The sequence below is a fragment of the Melopsittacus undulatus genome, chromosome 10 (assembly GCF_012275295.1).
Source record: "Melopsittacus undulatus isolate bMelUnd1 chromosome 10, bMelUnd1.mat.Z, whole genome shotgun sequence".
Classification (NCBI taxonomy): Eukaryota; Metazoa; Chordata; class Aves; order Psittaciformes; family Psittaculidae; genus Melopsittacus; species Melopsittacus undulatus.
The window spans coordinates 12,815,191-12,828,183 of record NC_047536.1 but is presented as its reverse complement, the minus strand read 5'-3'; the positions used below and the strand labels follow the sequence as shown (position 1 = coordinate 12,828,183).

The 12,993-nt window shown below is 52.1% G+C and overlaps 1 protein-coding gene across 2 annotated transcripts in view; it reads left to right on the top strand.

The window, feature by feature from the left end:
- Positions 1 to 12,993, top strand: part of ARHGAP26 (Rho GTPase activating protein 26) — a 116,098-nt gene that overhangs the window by 53,048 nt on the left and 50,057 nt on the right. For both annotated transcript variants that reach the window (XM_034066688.1, XM_034066689.1), the window contains exons 13-16: positions 4,359 to 4,424; positions 5,026 to 5,100; positions 11,285 to 11,372; positions 12,450 to 12,508. In XM_034066688.1, the coding sequence (XP_033922579.1) occupies positions 4,359 to 4,424; positions 5,026 to 5,100; positions 11,285 to 11,372; positions 12,450 to 12,508 (288 nt within the window). The remainder of the gene's footprint in view (positions 1 to 4,358; positions 4,425 to 5,025; positions 5,101 to 11,284; positions 11,373 to 12,449; positions 12,509 to 12,993) is intronic.

Below are 12,993 nucleotides of genomic sequence, written 5' to 3'. Positions count from 1 at the left end.
TGGGAGGAAGCAGTGCTGAGCCGTGGGGGTGAGCAGTGTCAGTGAGCCACCAGAGCCAGGTGGCATGCACTGGGTGGCAAACCAGGAGGACTTGCCCTGCTCTCTGAGTACAGATCTTACAGACCGTTTATGCTTATTGAATGGAAAATCACAGAACTCCTGTCCCTTCCCCTGCCACCATTTCCCTCTCATTTTTCCATACCCACATGGTTTCCTGTTAGTTCAGGACTCCATCAAAAGCTGTCTTTATTTTCATAAGCTCTTCACAGACTGTAAGCTCCTTGCCTGCCCCGTCAGCAGGTGCCTGGCCCTCCCCAGTCCTCCTTTCCAAACCTTGGGAGCTCACTGGTACTTTGAGACTCATTTCTCTCTGGTCTCTGCTTCTTGGTTTCTCCCTTTCTCCGTAGCCCTTCATTCCACAGAGCCTAGGACAGAATCCATAACGGTAACGGTGGTGACACATCATTGTGTGGCACAGAAACGTGCATGGGGATGCAGGAGAGTTCGCTGTGACCTTGTGTGGCCATGACCGACGCACACAGCTGGAGTCAGCAAAGCTGGGCAAAGCTGATTCAGTTGTCTTACCCCTTCCCGATGCTCTCATACACCATATCAGTGTAAAGGAGAGGAATTAGTGGATTAAATAGAAATAATCTGCTAGGCAAAAATAGAACAGGAGGAGACCAACTCGGTAGTGCTGGGACTGTGTTGATACACAAAGGTCAGATAAGTTGCATGTGTGTGTAATACAAGTGACGTGTATCGCCTTTGCTGATGTAAAATACGTCTCTGCAGTATGAATACTGCGTGTGAGTTCTGCATCAAAATGCTGCTCTTGTGTGAAGAGCTGGTGGCTCGGAGCCTGGCCTGGAGCTGTGTTTTACATCTTTCCGCTGGGGAATGAGAGCCTCAGGGAGAGGGAATAGCAGGAGGCAGGGTTGTGGGCTTTGCCCCTGCTGTGGGTTTGAATGCATGAATGGAGAAAATACTGCTCTGGTAATAGAAGTTTGTAAATCCACTCCTGGCTATGGCAGAGGGGCTGATTCAAATCCAGGCTGGGGATTAGGGGTGCCTGTGGAGGAGCACATTGGCCAGGCTTCTGCGTTTGCTCTTCCCTGCTGCCTTCCCCCTCCATTTCGGGACCCCAGGGATGGCAGGAGGCAGCTCCACAATGACTTAGATCCATTGGAGGTGGGCCAGGGGTCCTGTTCCTCCTGTTCATGTATTCCTGCCCCTGCCTTGCTGCAGCAGCAGCTCTCACTGCACTCTCACTGGGGTCAGCCTGGCTGGAGACGTGGCTCTGGTGGGGTTTTGGCAGAACAGGGGCTTTCTTATTTATTTTTCTTCTTTTTTTTGCCAATCTTGCTGAACCCTCTCATTGCACTGATCCTGCTGCCAGGGCATGGAGCAGAGCAGGGACGAGGATGGGGCCATAACAGGCAGGCTGGGTCTGGCCATAGCTGCATTCCATGGACACGCTCATGCAGCATTGCTCTCCAGCCCTGGGAAGCCATCATTTGCCCCTTCTTTCTCCCCACATCCTGACCTGCAGCCACTCTTGACCAGAAGCTGAGTGGGGTCTAAGCTGCTGAGCCAAAGCTCAGGGCTCTGGGGCAAGTGTAAGATCTGCTGCTGGGGCAAGTGTAAGATCTGGGCAGCAGCAGATCTCAATCCAGGTGTGATGTGTGCTGCAGCTGTACTGAATCACTGGGTAAATGAATGAGATAAAGAGAAGCTGCTTCTGTGGGAGGGGAAATCAGGCTTTTACAATGCTCATTAGAAGTGAAATTTAAGGATGAAGAAAGGCACTTTGGGTATTTAATCAGATATTATTTCTGGATGTAACTACTGCAAATAAATCCCTAACCTTCCCTGATCCAGAGCTTGCCAACGAGTGGATGAGCTCATTCACCTGCTTAGGAGGATTATGCTTGGTCGCTCCCATCCAGAAGGACTGGGTGGCTTCTTACTTGGGAAGGTTTGGTCCCAGCCCGTCACTCAGCAATGGGGGGGGTGGGTTCTGGGGGGGTCATGCATTTGTAGGTGTCTTCTGCTCAAATTCAGGCATGCAAGGGACTGGGGGAGCGCTGCTGATTTATGGGATGGGTTGGCACTTCAAGTGCCTGGGGAGAGCCCGAAGGTGGTGATTGGTGTTGGCTGGAACAGGACCATGCTGGGGTACCAAGAAATCAGGGTTATGGCCAAGGCTAATAAAGCCTGCTGGACTGGGATTGTTTGTTCAGAAGGGTTTGTGCACCATGGTTTCTTGCTTCTCAGGTATCCTTGTGCTTGTCAGTGATCTGGGGTATGGGACTTCTGGCAAGGGCCTGTAGGGCCAGGCCAAGGGGAATGGCTTTAACCTGCCAGAGGGGAGACTGGGATGAGCTCTTAGGCAGAAGCTCTTCCCTGTGAGGGTGCTGAGGCGCTGGCACAGGGTGCCCAGAGAAGCTGTGGCTGCCCCATCCCTGGCAGTGCTCAAGGCCAGGTTGGACACAGGGGCTTGGAGCAAGATGCTCCAGTGGAAGGTGTCCCTGCCCAAACCTTTCTGTGACTGTGATTCTGTAGCAGGCTGTGACCCACTGGGGTATGGCACGTTGGTTTTATGCTGCATCCATGCCTGCAGAGTGCTTGGGAGCAGCACAGAAGAGCGCTGGAGGTGCCAAGCAAAGGCCCCGGGAGCTTTGGGGTATTCACACATCCTATGGCACAGGCATCCTGCAACTTGTGTGCTTATGTTGGCTTGGCACTTCAGTGTGCTTGCCCAGAAAAACATAATAGAGCTGCACTACTGTGTCAGTGTTTCAGGTTCTTGTGCCATTCATCAAACAATAAACGCCACCAGCAGAGAACTCAAAACAAGTGATTAGGAAGGGCCTGCACTGAGCAAGCCACAGGCAGCCCATCAGCTGGCAGCTCCTCGTGGAGCAGCAGAGACTCTGTGATTAAGTAACGATGTGAACAAGGGGAATGCGAGGGCTGAGACTGCACGTGCCGTGCTGTGAGGACACTGCCAGCCCTGGGCTCTGATCCCTGCCCGCTGTGCTCTCCGTCAAATGCAGTTTTGTGTCCCTTATAACATGGCATTCCCTTAGGGAAGGCTAGACGGTGGCAGGGGCAGATGCATCCCTAAAAGGGTTTTGATGTGGGCCTGTATCCCAGGGCACCCTGCTCACGCTTTCCTGCAGGCTTCTGCTGTATGGAAGGTTTCCTAAACCTTTACACAGGGGAGAAGTCATTTTCTTAACAAATAGCTGTCTGCAGGCAGTGTTTCCCATGTGGTGGTGGGGAGCTGACTACAAGATGAATTGTTCCAGCAGGTATTTGGACCCGTGTATTAGTAATTCCTTGAAATTAAATGTGAAAGCCTGCAATGGCATGAGTTAATTGAGTTTTACATCCCATTAACTCTCATGTTTTAGATCTTGCTCTTAGGCAGAGGCAGCTGCCTTCAGGACATCCTAATTTGCACCAAATAAATATTTCATTTGTGCTAATAAAAGAAGGGGCTGTTCTTGAACTGTGCACATCTGCATCGAGTGAGGGTGAATGGGGTATAATGAGTAGTATTCATGAGACAGTATTGGTTAGCTTGGCCTTTGCATCACTTGAGGCGGACACTTCTGCCCCCCCAAGTGTGATGCAGGCAGGATGCAGTCATTGGGGTGGTGCTGTCTGGCTCCCCAGATCCCCTCTCCCTGGGCACCGGAGATGCTTCCAGAGATTTGACCTGAAATCCATTCCCATCTCCCAGTCCCTATCACTCTTCCCCTGCTACATCATCAGCTCTCTCCTCTCCATGTTATGTTTCTACCTCCACACTTTCACCTTTCTTTTGATTGCTTTACTGTTTTCCTTCACAGTGGTTGCTCACAGTTATCTACTGCTTCTCTATTCTGTTTGTTTCTTTCCCAGTTCTTCTTTTACTGTCACTTTCCAGTGCTCTAACCTCTCATATGGCTTCCTGAGAAAACCTGCATCTGCACAAAACCACCTCAAAAGCCCCTAGAAGAAATCCAGGGCACCTCAGTGCCCCAGGCAAAGCCTGGGAGGTCAGTCCTACACCAGCAGTCTCCAGTGGTGATGGAGATGGCCTCAAGATGAAGGCATCTCTCCAGCTTGGTTAGCTGGGTGGAGAGCTGGAAGGATGTGCAGGAGTTCCCTGGGGCTCCTCAAGCACACTGCTTGCTGTTTCCAAGGGTTTGTTGTATCAAAATAATGTATGATTCCCTTTACCTCCTCCTCCTTCCCCACCTCATCCGAGCCGTGGTCCAGTGCTGCTGTCAGTGTGAGTGCTGTGCCCGATGTGGAGCCATCCCCCTGTGAGGTGTTCATCCCTTCTTTCTCCTCTCCCCCTGCAGCTGCCCAGCTGGATAACATCGGCTTCAGCATTATCAAGAAGTGCATACACGCTGTCGAGACAAGAGGTAGAGCAGATCACCAGGTGGTCTTGGGCTGGCGGATGGCCTCGCAGCTGTGTGGAGAGGAGCAATTGCTTACCTGCTTCTTCTTATGAGCAAAATGATTCATTACCCCTCGGAGACCCATAGCAGATAAACCCTGTGTGTGTGCTCAGCATTGCCTTTGCTGAGATGTGCATTCACCCTGCGGCTGCAGTCAGCAGGGGCTGAGCATACGGCAGGGCAGGGTTAGGAAGGGATGTGCTGGAGGTGCAAAATGAGTGAAGGGACTGAAGCTGGGACTTCATTTGAGCTCCCTTTACACAGTGAAGGCCCCTGTGTTGTTTGTTAAGTGCAGATCGTTTGTGCTGCAGCCATAACTCCCTTGCTGATTGTGGGGTGGTAGAAAAGTCTCCTTAGATCTTTTATTCCTGAGCTAATTGAGGGTAATACTTTTAATCAATACAAGAAAGCCTTGACATCAAACCAGATTTTACCCTCTTCTATAACTTTGTGTGGAGTTGGTGAGAGGGTTTAATTATTTTTGCTATTAGAGAAGTCAAAGAAATGAAAGAAATGTTGGTAGCTCTTGTGACATTCTCCTAATAAGCTCTTTATTTTTTCCTAGGGATAAATGAGCAAGGGCTCTACCGAATCGTTGGAGTGAACTCCAGAGTTCAAAAGCTGCTGAGTATATTAATGGGTGAGTATCTTGTGTGTTAAAGGCAAGTAGATTGTGCTGCTTTGAAGTCTCGCCAGCCGAGAACAGAGGCTCTTGTGGGGTACCTAATTGTGGTGAATGTGCTCTTAGGACCCCATGCTGTTAGAGGCCGGGAGGTCCCAGGGCACCACTGACAGGTTGCTAAGGTAGGACTCGTGTAGGACATGGCTTTCAAAGGTCTGGTGCAGTCACTGGTGTCCTGCTCACTTGCGCTATGGATTTTGGCAGCCTTCCCAAATGCAAACTAAAATCCTCAAAGGAATAGCTGAGAGCTTTGGTTTAATCTCATACCTGCCACGTTGTTCCCACAGTACTTCTTAATTATTTTCTCTTGTGTGTTGCATGCTGCCTGTGGCTCTTGCTTTCCCCTTGGGCCTTTTTTTGCCTGTTTTAACACAGTCTTACCTGGACCTTTCAAGCTTGTCTTTCCCTTGTGCCCAAAGCATTGGCCCTGTGGTTCTGGGTGCTCAGGAGGAGAGAAGGTGTTGAGAGCTTGGTGCCGATGCTGTGGGGCTCCTCTGATAACTGGTCCTGATGTGCAGCCATGCTGCATCTGCCCAGCAGCTTAATCTCACACTTAATGATAGGATGGCAAGAGGGAGGTTGTGGTGTTTCCTATAGGTGCCTTGTGCTCTGAACCAGCATTCACATGGACCTAATCTGAGCACTGAAACGTGCAGGAGCAAACAGGTCTTGGGATTGTCAGTGAGCTGGTTCTGTAGCATGTCTGGGACAACTACGGCTTCATCTGCAGTGGTTTCTTGTTGGTGGGTTTGGGTTTCCATCACCCACAGCCATGCAAAGCAAGTTGGGTCATACTTGGTCTGCACTGGAGAAGCTGTAGCCTGACTCCTTTGCAAAGTGACTTCCTTTCCCTTGCTCCCTCCAAATGCCAGCCCTCCTTTTCTGTTCCCCCTTCAGAAAGTTTGAATCTTTGTGTTTCACTTTCAACATCCTTCCTTCTCCTCTTCCAGCTCCCCCTTCTCTCCCCTCTGTGAAGCTGTTCACTGAGCAAAGCCCGTGGTGGCTGTTACAGTTGTCAGTGTTAACCTATGCAAAATTGATAATGTAGGGATAATGAGGAAGCAGAAGGGTAAGGCTCTAAATCAGAGGCTGACGCAAGGGGACCTCTCTGCACCGGTTTTGCTGTGGCATTTGGAAAGCTCTCTGCAGTCACAAGAGGTGGTGACTGACTCCTTTATTAGTAGAAGTTTGGCATAGGTTCTGGGGCATGTGAATGTCCTGCTGGCCACCCAAGTACTGCAGATAACCAGAGCTGCCTCATGGCACACGTGCCATGTCCTCTGCTTCTGCTTTTTATGCCGGTGTGCATCACCTTGCGAGCGAGCAGAACAGCAGATCCCTTTTCCTCTCGCAAGGGCAGTCGTGGGCTGTGTTGATTCTGGGCCGGGGTGGCGGTGGTGACAGATGGCAGATCCTGCTTGGTTTGTGAGCTCTCCGGAGCTGGGAGGGATTCAAAGCCTTGGACACTATCCAGCATCCATTATCTCCTCGGCGACTGAAGCCTCTCAGCTGTCGACCTCGTGTCTCATAAGGCGGTGATATACTGCCGGGGTTCTCTTTGTCCTGGCATGTCTTCTTTGGAAGTCCCGTTAAAGGCGAGGGCGTGTGGGTGCTGCTGTGGGTGGGCGCAGGCAGAGGACCCCCTTTGGGGATCTCCCATGCTGTCAGTCACTGGAGTGCTTTGCAAACCCAGGACTCGGTATCTTCCTCTGAATCACAGGCAGTTAAATCCTCTTCAGCAATCGCAGCGCTAGGGCTGACTGCGAAGTCAAACAGGAACGTATCCATTGTCAATTCCCCTTCTGTTCATGGCTGCCCTTGAGGTGCTGAGGTTCTGCTGTTAGTGGCACCGCTCTGCTCAATCCCTCGTGTTCGGATCCAATCCCTGTGTTCAGATCCAGCCCCCATGTTTGGATCCAGCTCTTGTGAACGGAGCAGCCAAGTTGTGCGTACAACTTCAGGTTTCCTTTATATTTAGAAATGAATGTGGGCAGCGGTACTGATTCACATGCAGTTTAAATGGCAAAGAGCTCGGGTTTCCCGGCTGGTGTCAGTGACACCGCTGGGCTGGCCGCTGCCATGAGGTGTCCCTGCGGGAGGTCAGCACCGCCTGGGCTGACCATGGAGCAGAGGCTTCCCATGGGCAGCAGCCGGGTCAGGGCTTGGGTTCAGGCAGAGCAGCCTGACTGTCACAGCCCGGGTGCCACGGGGAGGGTGCTCCCCAGGGCTGGTGCAGGCAGAGCAAGCGTCCCTTTGCCCTTCCCCATCACCAAACACCATCAAAACGAGGACAACACCCAACAAACAAATAGACTTTAAGTGGAAGGGCTCATGGTGGAAGTGTGTGTGTGCGGGACAGTGATGGTACTGACGGGTCCAAAACTTGGTACTGAGTGGAGCATTGCAGTGTCCGATCTTCTCTTGCTCCTTCCAGATGTTAGGAGTGAATGGGGCTTCCTATGGCCCCGCACTGTTGGGGTATAATGTGCCCTGTGGCTGGTTTGGAAATATCTCAAGCCACCCAGGTGTGGGTGAGGATTATGGCTGGGTGACAGGATGGTGCCCAGGAGGGTCCCTTGGCCATGGAGGAACTGGTGGGGAGTTGAAACCAGGTCTGAGGGCAGCAGTTTTTGCCATTCCCAGGAAGCAGATGGAGAAGTTCCTCAGATAGGGCTTTGGGCAGTGGCTGTGCAGGATGATGGGCTGAGCAAGGTGATGGGCTGTGTGGAGTGATGGGCTGAGTGAGGTGATGGGTTGTGTGGGATGGGCTGTGCAGCTGCCTCAGGATCATCCCCTGCATCACACACCAGTGTCTTGCTGTGGTTCCATTGTTGCTGGGAGTTGGGGGTGTCTGCTCAACCTGGGCTTTCCTCCCGCCCACTCTGCTGCCTTGCCATTCGCTGCCCTGTGGCACCATCCCATCACCTGGGATCTGCAGGGATGAATGTATGGAGATGAATGGGGCTGCCATCCTCTCTGCTGCTGCTGTTTGCCTCCAGGAAGAAACTAACCAGCAAAACTATTTTTTTGGGGAATGGGAATAGATTCCTCCCACCCTGAATTTCTATTTTCTATTATCTCTGGTAGATCCTGCCATAAAAAGGCATGTTCTAATTTCTTCTTGGTGTAGATCTGGAATGCTGCAGCTCCCCTTCCTTTCCTCAAATATCCCACGTACAAGGCTGTAAGTGATAACCCCCATTATCGCAGCTCGGGGAGAGCCAGGAAGTGCTCCTTTGGGACCACGCAGGATGAGTGAAGGGAATGGGGGGGATGCTGCAGCAGCCAGCAGTGCTGCGGGGTGAGCAGAGTGCTTTCTTCAGCGTCAAAGCCTTGGGGAAGTTAATTTTCCGGTTCTTTTCCCCTTGCCCTTTTGCTTCAGCTTTTCTGTATTTGCCAAGAGACATCCGATGAGTAATTTGCAGCCATGAGCAGCGTCAGGGTTAACACTGAATGTGGCCTGTGGGGGCTTCTGCAAGCCCCGTTTCACATTTGCACCAGATCCTGTGGGAAGGCGTCCTTGTGCGGGGCAGAAGGTCGCTGCGGAGCACTGCAGGCACCTCTAGCTGGGCACACAGATGCTCCATCACTAACCTACAAAGCCAAACTCTTTGCAGACTCATAAATCTGAAGGTCGAGGGGAATTGATGATCTGCTCCGAGCCTTTTCATGCCACCAACCACAGCGTTTCACCTAGGGCTTCATCAATCTGCCTGTGAACTCCTGGATGAGCTTGTGGAAGGACATCCAGTCTTGAGCTGTTTGTTCAGCCGCAGGGAAGGCCTCGCTAGGAAAAAGGGGCTTGGTTTTTGTGTTATTTTCATTTTGGTTTGTTTTCTCCCTATGCCACCTTTATCTTGAATCTCTTTAAACAGCTTCCTTCAAAAGGAGGTTCAGCAGGAAGTTGCCCTGGCATGGAGGGGAAGGATGGTGTTCATTTGTGTGAGTGCAGTGAGGGACTCGTGATCCCAGTGTGGATGCACAGTTCTGAGGTGTTTGTTTTCAGGTGCTGCTCTTGATGGCTTTTTGTAATTAGAATAACCCCTTGCCCCAGGGAGAGCCTGACTCCCTCGGTGCATTCTTTTAATTAGTTTTAAAATTACCCTGTGCTACCTCTTGCTTTAGAATTCAAAAGCTCGTTGTACGTGTTGGGGGGAAGACAAACCCCCACCGAGCCGAGTCCCTGGGACCAGATGGTGTTGGCAGCTGTAGCTGGCATCAGGCTTCGCCATGGTTGCAGCGACTGCTCCTCTGCGCCTGCTCTGGCTCTCCAGGGATGCCCCTGTCATTGGAAGGACCCACACGGGTCTCCCAGCATCCCCGCGGAAGCTTCACAGTGATTGTGGTGGAAGCAGGATCCCTGTTTCCAGGTCCTGCTCGCCCAGAGCTCAGTGCAGCCAAAGCCTTCAGCTCTGGAGAGGTTGAGAGGCCATAGAACTCCAGCCTGGTTTGTGTTGAAGGGACCTCAAAGCTCCTCCAGCTCCAACCCCTGCCACGGGCAAGGACACCTTCCACTGGAGCAGCTGCTCCAAGCCCCTGTGTCCAGCCTGGCCTTGAACACTGCCAGGGATGGGGCAGCCACAGCTTCTCTGAGCACCCTGTGCCAGCGCCTCAGCACCCTCACAGGGAAGAGCTTCTGCCTAAGAGCTCATCTCAGTCTCCCCTCGGGTAGGTTCAAGCCATTCCCCTTGGCCTGTCCCTACAGGCCCTTGTCCCAAGCCCCTCTCCAAGTTTCCTGCAGCCCCTTTAGGCACTGGAGCTGCTCTCAGGTCTCCCCTTCAGGAGCCTTCTCTTCTCCAGCTGAACCAGCCCAGTTCTCTCAGCCTGTTTGCCAGGACCAAGTTAGCAAAGAGCATTCAGGAAGCAGCATCCAAGCAGGAGGGAAATGACTTTCTCCTGCATTTACTTCTCTTTCCTCTTCAGCCGTGGCTGCTTCTGCCATGAGCAGCCTCTGTCCTTAGTCCTGGCAGTTGGTTCCTTGGTGCTGCCGTGAGGTATCCATGGCCAGGCCACTTAGCACCGATCTCCTGGTGGGTTTTGACATGACCGGCTGTGGTTGTCGGGGAGGAGTCAGAAATGAACTCCATCCACATCCGTGTCTGCGAGGGGTGGGTGTGCAGGCAGTGGTGGTCACCCAGGAGCAGCCAGTGTGATGGGGTACTGCCATGGGTGGAGGTTCTGGAGGAGGGAGCAATCGCTCCTTCCCGAGGACTCTTTTATTATCAAAGCATTGGGGTGTTCTCGCAGGAATCCATAAAACTGCCACCGCATTGATCCCTCTGTGGAGCCCTGTGCAGACAAGTCTGGCTCCCTGACCAGGGCAGGTGGTGTGCAGGAGGCAGGGGAGCAGAAAGCTGCGGATTCCTGCGAGTGTGGTTTGGTTCAGATCCGCCTTGGGAAGGACCTGGCTGCTGCTCTGGAGCCGCCTGTTTCCATGGCCCACAACAGCTGCGTGGGTTTGTGATGTCTTTAAAGGAGTTTTTCAGAAGATAGGAGGGGGAAAACTGTGGAAGGGAAGGCCCTGGAGGAGATGAAGAGGAGAATGCTGCAATGCTCCGCAATGAAACAGGCACTGCCTGCAGACACTGACACTGCAGCGTTGGGAGCTGGTGGGAGGGCAGCTTCCCAGGATAGCTCCAGGGGCTCTTCCCTGCCATAGCCAGAACAAGCCACCTCCTGCCCCCTTGCCTACCCATGGCCTGCCTGACACCCCAGTGCCACCACTGCTGCCTCTCACAGTGGTTCAGTGGGGTGATGCCTTGCAGCCTGCCCGGGGCTGGGATTTCCTGCTCAGCCCTGGGAGTGTCTGTGTTTGTCTGGGTCTGTGTTGTGTTTGTGCCCTGCTCTGTCACTGCTGCCACTGAGCCACCGTCTCCTGTGCCGTGTGTCACGCGCTGGTTACACTGCTGGTCTCACTGCTCCTGGTTCCTGTTTTCCCTTTCTTTCTCTCATCCCGTGCAAGTGAGTGTGGCCCATCTCATGTAATGCTTCCCTGCACAAGTGTCTGGATCAGCTTGTGGTCACTGGGCTGGGGAATAGCAAATAAAATGGGATGTGCTGGTCTTCCTGCACCGCTGAGCTGGGGAGAGCTGCAATTAGATTCACTGTGGTTCACTTTTTTCTGTTTTCTCTTCTTCCTTAGATCCCAAAACAGCCACTGAAACAGAAACTGAGATCTGTGCAGAGTGGGAGATAAAGACCATTACCAGCGCTCTGAAAACTTACCTGAGGTAAGGCAGGAAAGCCTCAGCTTCGTGACGAGTCGGTGATGGTTTGGGGCATTATTGCCTGTTACTGTAGACCCTTTACAATAGCACTTCAGTAGTAACAAAGGAGAAACTGCTCTGAGAGAACTGGTTCTGTCTTTTCCCATGACCCTCCATCCAGGAGGATCTGGGGAGCACAGACAGCTCTCTGATGGATGCATGCAGTACAAATATGGTCTTAAAAGCTCATTCTTGTGTCCCCTGCCTTGATTTCAGTTTTTGCCTAAGCTTTTCCTGATGGGCTTCTGCCTCATGAGCCTGGGGCAGGCGGTGAGTGCAGGGATCCTCTGAGGGCTGTGGCTATAGTGCTGCTCAGAGCGGGGTGCTGAGCTCTGCTGTAGTAACAATTCCTGTAGGCAAGTCAATGCCATTATCACTGTGGGTTATCTTCCCAAAGGATTAGTTTGTTGGCATCTCATTATCCACAACATGCTTCTACCTGTCACGACTGCAGCTCTGTGTTTTCTGACGCTGTTCTGTGCATTGAGTTTTATTTGAGAGAGAGCACAAGAGAGAGGCTAAATCCAATTAGGGTGATGAGGATAATTAGCTTGGTGGATCTCAGCCTAAGAAATCACTGCTTCATTTTTCATGATTGGCAACCTTTGCTCTGGGGCTTGAACTGTGCAAAGCCCTGAGGAATGCCAGCAGCACTGAGATGTCCTGTTGAAGGGATGTGCGAGTGGGAGGGCAGAATGGGGAGTTGAGTGGGAACAGTGACTGGTAAAGTTTTGTGATGGGGCTTGCTTCTCTTTTTAATTTATTCTTAAACTGCTTTGGAACGCATGGGCTCACAAGTGCCCTGAACCGCTGTGGTACTGAAGGAATGCTGAAGTTAAAAATGGGTTCAGTGCGGTGCACAAAAGGGAGGCAGAATAAATCAAAGGTGCTTCGATCGATCTTATTCCTTCTAATGGGGGGAATTAATTGGAGTTGCTGTTGCTTAATTCTGCACTTTTGAAAACGGCGAGGGCAAAGCTCTGTTTCTGTGGATTGTGTTACTCAGATGTGTTTTGTGTGTGTTACCTTTTTATCTTCCAGAATGCTTCCAGGGCCACTCATGATGTACCAGTTTCAAAGGAGCTTCATCAAAGCAGCAAGTGAGTTTGTTGTTGGCAGAACTGGTCTGAAAGAGGAGCCTAATTTGCAAGTAACTGAGCATAACCCCTGCCCTGTTGCTTCCCCGCTGACCTTCTGCTCCTTCAGTCCCGGAAAGCAGAATGAGAAGGGAGAGACAAGGGGCATGGTGTTGTTTGGAACTGAAGCAGATGAAAAGGAAGCGCAGGTGGTGCCGGGGAGCGGGGAGCTGGCTGGTGCCTGCAGCTCTGCCTTGCTTTGACCGTCATGTTCCCAAGGGAGGGAGGCTGTTGTTCAAACACCTCCTCTGGGGATGTGATGCGGTTGGTTGTGGTTCTTGTGTCTGTGCCGCTTTCCTTTGGCTGCCCTGGACATGATGCTCTGTGTGAGAACAGGTAACTGTTGGCACACACAGCAGCCTGTGTGCATGGCTGGAACCAGGGGTCAGGAGGGCTCACGTGCTCTGTGGCCACATCAGTGATGGCCTTGAACGGCTGCTGCATAGGCT